General features: G+C 30.0%; 1 protein-coding gene across 1 annotated transcript; it reads right to left on the bottom strand.

Moving 5' to 3' along the window:
* Positions 1-230: 230 nt before the first annotated feature.
* LOC133828780 (thioredoxin H-type-like) lies at positions 231-1037 on the bottom strand. Its single transcript, XM_062258884.1, has 2 exons — positions 900-1037; positions 231-704 (listed from the first exon to the last, which is right to left on the bottom strand). The coding sequence occupies exons 1-2, from the start codon at positions 993-995 to the stop codon at positions 561-563; spliced, it is 240 nt and encodes a 79-aa protein (XP_062114868.1). The 5' UTR covers positions 996-1037; the 3' UTR covers positions 231-560.
* Between the last annotated feature and the right edge of the window lie 6831 nt (positions 1038-7868).

The following is a 7868-nucleotide window of genomic DNA, read 5'->3' as shown; positions in this document are numbered from 1 at the left end:
ATCGGTTCAGTTTCTTGATAATACTCTGCGACAGAAAGGATACAAGAGTTAGAGAAACTGAAGGAAGGACTCTTAATTCCGCTGCGTATACTGTAAGTATTATATTATTTGTTTCTCTTTGAATTCGATTTTAGAAACATGTTTCAGGCTATCTCGTATTAATTTGTTTAATATTGGATATACATGAAAATAAATAAAGACCCTGTATAAGCTTTTTCCAACAAATAATACATCAAATCCTCAATGTACATAATTCTTACAAGCAAGAAAGAAAATAATACCCAACAACTTGAAGAATTTCTTGTTGCCTTGGTTCTCTTATTTAATTGTCTTGGTTCTCTTAAATATCCAAGTAGAGTTTTAGCCTACAATACAGAATAAACACCATTAAAGTCAAACCAAAACTAAAATAAATAGAGAACTTGAGGTTGCAAAAGAAATAAAAAGGATGAATGTGGTTTTTAGTCACAAAAATGATTTATATAAAAGTTGTATTTTTCTTATCAAATTGGATAGCCTCATGCTACCGATCTTTATTTAGTCCCAAACGCTAATCAAAGTCAAGTAGCAGCCACAGCTGCATGCTTTGCAACTTTATCAATAAGCTCATCCTTCTTAGCTCCCGCAATCTTGTCAATAATTTTCCCTTCTTTGAGGAACAAAAGGGTTGGCATTGCCTCGATTTCCCACTCCTTAGCAACATCCTATATGCATATAACAATATAAAAGGCACAAATGTCATCAGATTATCTTTTCTCTTTTCTAAATATCATCAAAACCCCAAAAATCAAACCTAAACCATAATTGTGTATGAACAAATTATCATAGAGACTACTACTAATGAGAGGCCTCATCTTAACTCCTTTGTTAGTATAAAAAGAAAAGTTGTAGATTAATACCTGCAACTCATCAACATCAACTTTCAGGAATATGACACTTGAATTCTTCTTAGGTCGGTGAGGATTGGGGCAATGACACGGCAGGGTCATCACCATGATGCAGTGAAATCAACCACTACATGTAAAGAATAAAAGAAGTTAAGAGCACAAACAAGAAAAATCGGCAAGAACTTTTGTATATTCTACTCAAAATTTACATATCAAAACAGAGCATATACATAAACATTAAAATAGGTAAACCCAAATCCACCAAATTATATCACTGCAGAATAAATCAAGCACAAGTTTTGAGCTTTCGGAGATAACAAAGCAGGATGGGACAACCTTAATCGAAAATTTTATGGGTAATATCGTAATAGAGTTCTAAGCATTTCTTAAAAAAAAAAAACTCAACTCACACAAACAGAAAGAATAACATAAGAAAAGTAATAATATCAAAAGGTAAAACCAAAGTAAAGCTTTCATTTTTTTTTTCATTACTAGTTTCTTGGAGTCCTTTCCCTTCTGAAAATGGTCGAGCCCAGACCTCAACCCCCCTGTGCCATCGAGCCAAGACCCGAGACCCCCCACCTGCTGTCGATCCCAGCCCCCGACCCCCCTGTGCCATCGAGCACAGACCCGAGACCCCCACCCACCGTCGAGCCCTGCCCCGAGCCCCCTGCCGCTGTACAGCCCGACCCCGACCCCCTTCGCCATCGAGCCCAGACTCGAGACCCCCCACCCTCCGTCGATCCCAGCCTCCGAGCCACCAATCGTTTCCATCGAGCCCAGCCCCGAGCCCCCTGCCGCTGTACAACACGACCCCGACCCCCCTGCCGCCGTCGACCACCTTCTCCTTTTATTCTTCTTATTCTTTTGTGCTGCTGAGAAAAAATAACCTAAGATTGTGTCTATTATGATATTAGAGGTGAAGCTAAAAAATAAAATTGGACACCTATATAAATATTTTTATATACATTTTTGTTTAATAAGATGTGTTGGTGTAGTGGTAAAGAGTACTTAATTTGGAGGGTGGAGGTTCAAAACTTGCTTGCTCCATTATATATTAATTTTTTTTTAAATTAAAATTTTAAATATTATATGTGTACTATTTAATATCATTAAAAAGTTTCACAAATTTTTCAAATAAATTTTTTTAACTAAGACTTTAGTATTACAATTTAGTAATTAATAATTTTTTATAAAATTAAATTAAAGTATTGTTACTCTTAATATCATAATTAATTTAAAATTTGATATAAAAATTATTATAAAAACAAAAGTTAATATTAAGAAAAATTTAGAAAAAAAAATCCAGTTTTAAAAGTTTGTAATAAATACATAATTTTAATAAATACATATTTACATAATTTAGTTTATTTTTAAAATTTTATTATTCATTAATTATAATTTTTTATTTGAATTTTGGCGACATTTTATGACTGTCGGCATTGAATTTTTATTAACTGTCGACGTTGGGGTCAATAGCGATACCTTTTAACTGTCGGCATTGATATCGAATTAACTGTCAGCGTTGGGGTCAATAGCGACACATTTTAACTATCGGCATTGGTCTCAAATTAATTGTCGGCGTTGGGGTCAATAGCGACACATTTTAACTGTCGGCATTGGTCTTGAATTAACTGTCGGCGTTGGGGTCAATAGCGACACTCAAAAGCAATGGTGACAGTTATTAGCTGTCGGCGTTGGTCTCTATGCCTACAGTTTTTAACTGTCGGCGTAGAGTCCCGCTAAGCAATTACGACAGTCAACAGAGTTACTGTCGTGGTTGGGTGTCGGGAAAGCCCAATTTTGTAGTAGTGTATAGCTGCGATATATCGACATACGTTGATATATTGTACACGTATTTGCACTATTTCAGCTTATTTTGAATTGGATAAACAGCTTTGACTGAGTAAGAATACGACCCTAACAGCTGCTGGAAGGTTCTAGAGCTTCTAGATCTTTCTTTTTAATTAAACTATTCATCAAAATACTTAAATCCTTAATAAACATGCACCCGACAAGTGTCACGATCTTATTAGTTCTATCTAAACCTTATAGTATAATAAATGACATCTTTATAATAAGCTATATTAATCAAACATTATGTTATAATTAATATTCTTAAACTATAGGTTAAACTTATAAAATCTATAAGTGTTGCTAAGAGTTTCCAACTAAGTCCCGACTGGAACCAACATCCATGGAATCTAACATACTATAAACTAATACTAACTACTATCTAGCTAGCTAAGTAAATATTCTAGGACTCCACATGTGATTTTACAAAAAATACATGATCCTAATCCTGAGGGGGGTTAGAATTAGGGGCAAAATAGTCTTTCGATTTTTATGGTGAAAATTTGCAGATTAAAATAATGTTAGGTTAATTATATCGTTCAGTTATCAGTCGTTTTATCGATCTAAGCACAAGGTCTCTGAAGTGGAAGCTTAGAATATTGGAGATCTAGGAATATTTTGGAAGGCAAGACTCGATTACTTTATGGAATTAGATTTGCTTTATCTATTGTTTCGGGAAATTTATCTTGAAATAAAATTTAATTATTATCATTGATTTTGTAAGGTTTTGATCGAAATATGATGATAAAAGCATGTTAGGACTGTGGTTTTGGGTATAGGTTGTCTAGAAGTTGAAGGTAAAAGTTAGTTATCATTTTGAATTAATGCATGAGTTGATGACAATTTATTGATTAAACATGTCTGAGAATGTTGGTTTTGCGATTCTAAAGATATTTTAGGTTGAAATCTGGGTTAGGTAATGTTCAAGTTCGAGTTTGGGGGGAAAATAATGTAATATCTGCCTTTGCATTTTAAGGGTATTTTTGGTAATATGGCTTGGGTCAGGGTATTACGGTAAATTGTATGATATTATGTGTTTAATTTTATGAACTATGATAAGCACGAGTTATGATGTATGTTTATTTTATGTGTTCCGTCAAGCAGTCCACACACATTAGTCTTTTCAAGTATTAGGGGTCAAAGTGTGATAGAAGTTGATTTACGAGGGTCAAAGTAGAATTATGGGTTTTGTGATAGAAAGTGTAATTATGAGGAGTTAAAACTATTAGTTTTGAATGGAAATTACTACAAATGGTTTAAGTAATTATTGTGGAAAGGTTAGAGGTTGGGGGTTAGTATGGTAAATGGGTTTTATAAGATATTAATTACCATGTTTAATATTTTGTCTGTTATTCTGGTTGTTTAAGACTCAGTTTACTGTTTGTCCAGACTCTTTTATATTTTGGTTGTTATTGTTGTTGTTTAAGACTTTGTTTACTGTTTGTCTAGACTCTTGTTGGTTGCATGGTTAATATTTTACTTTACACTGTTATTTGTGTCATTGACCATAATTTGTCAAGGGGGAGATTGTAAGGACCAATATTTTTAATATGACAAATTAGGTGTAGTCATGTTGGATTAGTCTTATATTGTGTCTAGAGTTTGTTTGTTTTAGTAAGTGTCAGCTTTTCTTTACAACAGGTTTGTTAGTGATGACACATGTTGGTTGTTTCTGGTTTATACCTAATTGTAGCTAAGTATATATACTGACCTGGTTAATCAGTTACAACTAACCTCTCAGATCGAACAGTGGTATATGGTGTTTTTGTATTACTCTTTTCTTTGTTCTGTTGATTTTTGCAGGTTGTTGCAAGAAACTCCATTGGTGGTGGTTCAAGGTTTCTGTGCAAGTTCTGAAGTCAAGCTATGACAGCTGAAGGGATTTCAGCTGAGTCTTGGACCCATAGATCTGAAGGTTTTCAGATCTGAAATATTGTTGAAGGGAGTTCAACATTGAAGCAAGGGGATCTTGCATTTATAACCAAGAGATTTGGTTATTTAGGGTAAACAACTTCACTGTATGTTAAGAAAGATTATATAGTTTGCTAGCTTAATTTTGAACTAGCTATTGTAAAGTTACATCTTTGATATAGTGAGAATTATTACCCTGGTTTAGGTAACCCAAGCACTAGTCGGTTGGAATGTGTTTCCAGTGCAGATGAAGCTTGTAATTTCATGTGTTGATTCTTGTGGTTTAGTTTCTAAGGTTCAAGCACAAGATAAAAGCTATTTGAATATTGAAAAGATAGGATTATCAATATATATCTATAAATCAGATTTTTAATTTTATATTTTTTATGTGTATGAAAGTTTGGTTCCATCACTCTCTCTCGGGCTATCTCTTTCGACAATCCTCTTTGTCTCGATCTAACTCAGGTAGTTTTTTGTTTTTGTTTAATTATTGTTTCCATTTTCATGGATTAATGTTATGAAAAAAAATTAAAAAAAAACAGATTTATTAATTTAAATTTTAATAAGTAGTTAAATAAAAAAAATATTTGAATTTAGTAAAAAAAAAAATATAAGTGGGTTATGAACGAAAAAGCATATTCATATTTTGATTCAAGTTAAAAAGAAAATGTTAAGTAGTATTTGAACAAATTTTAATTTATTAACTATTTATAAATATTATTTGTTATTGTTCACATGTTTTAGGAATTATTTTATGTTGTAAACAATGTTTAAAAATTTTGGGTAAGCTAAAATGCAGTTCTTATGTTGCCAAAATTTCATCTAATATAGAAACAATTATTATACATTTACTAAAAAATATTACTAATAAAATTAGAAATTATAATAGTCACTTAATTTTATTATTAAGAAAATTATAATATTTAACCACTTATAAAATAATTAATTTAGTCATTTTTAAAATGAATAATAATAAGTGAAATAATTAGTTAATATGAACCATTAATATAAATAACACCTTATGACAAATATAATTACACTTAAACAAATACTAAAATTTATAACTAATAAAGATTTCTACAAAATAAATAAATAAATTAGTCAAATGAAATTGAACTTTAACAAATTAAAAATTACTAATATTTTTTTTACAAATACACGTGTGACTTTATTTAATTATTGGTAAAATAGTTATATTTAATTATAAATAAAAAAATTAATGTAATGATTTTGAGTTTATCATTATTAATTAGTTGAATTAATAAATACATTAAGAATTAAGTTAAGCTATTTAAAAAATATAAAATAATGGTTAAATTTGATATATAATTAAAAATAAATTGAGTTAAATTAAGTTTTCATAAATTTAACATTAATTTGAAGAGAGAAAAAGTATGTGTGATAATTAAAAAAAGTAATTATGGAATTTTAGCAAGTTCGGTAAGGAAACTTTAATTTAAGTGTTTAATGATTAGAATTTTAGAATGCAATAGTTATAACTATATATACAATGATTAATTTTGAAATTTGAATTACTTTGTAGATTTTAATAACAAATATTAACTATATAAATGTTTGATTGATTTATGGTGTTTTTTATTTATGTTTTCACTACTGTTTTTCTATTTCTGTTGTTGTTTTTCAATTTCTGCTGCTGTATTTTTTTTATCAAATAGACTATGAGAATTGACATAAACATTTGCAATTTTCCTGATTAAAACATTATGTGACAATTCTTAGCTGAAGCAAAAAAGCACATTTTTTAACTTATGTGGCAGTAGAGCATTGATGCAAACAAGTGTGGCATTCGTGTCAGTGAGACACTGATGCAAACTTGACATTTGTGTCAGTGTAGCACTAACGCAAATGTCTGATATTCGCGTTAGTGCTCCACTGAAGTGAATACTAGATCGATTTGCGTCATGAGATTTTGCGTCACTTTTAAAAATGACGCAAAGAGTCAATTGTGTCATTCGGGAACAGACTCAAATAATATATTTTTTGTAGTAGTGATGTTTCTAGAGTTCCTTTTATTATTATTATTATTATTATTATGGGTTTATGTTGTAGTATTTTGTGGCGCTAATACTAGCTCGTGTCCATGGATAGGCAATGTCACAACCATAGTGTTTAAGATCAAATTGATATATTTATTTTATTCTTTTCGAGGGAATCTATCATTTTATTTCTTGGCTGTCTTCTTGTAACAATTATTGGGGGAACTTGCTATTGCAGTAAGAAAAAAGGCCATGCTCATCCATAAATCATATGTTTTCATGCTGCAAAATTTCAGAGTAGACAGGATTCCCCCATTATTAAAGATTCTCAACCTAATAAGAATAACAAACTTTTTTTTATCCTATTCTATTTCTATTTATATTCAGTAATCAGTATTTAATACTACTTATTTTCCCTGATCTGTCCCGCTCTCTTTACTTTGTTATTAATCGTAATTATAAATTAAACTTTATAACGATGTAATGTGATTTTAACATAATCAATTTTAAAAAATAAGCAAAGGATAATAATACTTTTTTTTAACCTACAACAAATCACAATTTAAATAAGGGTTTATACTGATTTGGACCCTGTGTTTTGACAAATTATTTTTTAGACTTTATATTTTGTAAAATAGTTAAAATAGAACCCTAAACTCAATTTTGATAAAGAAAAAATTAAATATAACAACACAATTTTTAAGCAGAATAATTTTATTTTTGTTCTGAATTGTTAGTTTGGTAAATTATTTGTGATTTTAATTGAGAAAATGTTGACCAAAATCTGATTTAGGATTCTATTTGTCCAAAAAATAATTTGTTAAAACAGAAGGTACAAATACCTAATAAGACAAAACACAACATCAAAAAAAAATATAACTCCTTTAAATAATCACAAGAAATATGAATAAGTTGTTGGAAAAAGTACAGTGCATATGTATATAAGGATTCAAAATACATAAATATAAAAAACAAAGTAAATTAAAAATGCATAACAATAACTGAAGCAAATTCATTAAAAAAAAAGAGATTTTGATAATTAGACATACTTACATATTATTTATTTTGCTCGTGAAACATACATAAGTATATATTACTATATAAACATTATTGGTCATATTTCTCCTTGCAAAAGAAAGAGAATAATGGCAGAAATATACACTGTTCTTCTTTGACTGATCAAGTAACCAGCTGAGACAGAAACCGAAGAACAATATAC

Source organism: Humulus lupulus, chromosome 4, assembly GCF_963169125.1.
Source record: "Humulus lupulus chromosome 4, drHumLupu1.1, whole genome shotgun sequence".
Classification (NCBI taxonomy): domain Eukaryota; kingdom Viridiplantae; phylum Streptophyta; class Magnoliopsida; order Rosales; family Cannabaceae; genus Humulus; species Humulus lupulus.
The sequence above is the reverse complement of the archived record's forward strand: the minus strand, read 5'-3'. Positions and strand labels throughout refer to the sequence as shown.

Excerpts from the sequence above, each read along its gene's own strand:
- LOC133828780 (XM_062258884.1), bottom strand. The coding sequence starts at position 995 with ATGGTGATGACCCTGCCGTGTCATTGCCCCAATCCTCACCGACCTAAG. Across the intron at positions 705-899 it reads TTGATGTTGATGAGTTGCAG|GATGTTGCTAAGGAGTGGGA; the intron begins GTATTAATCTAC and ends ATATGCATATAG.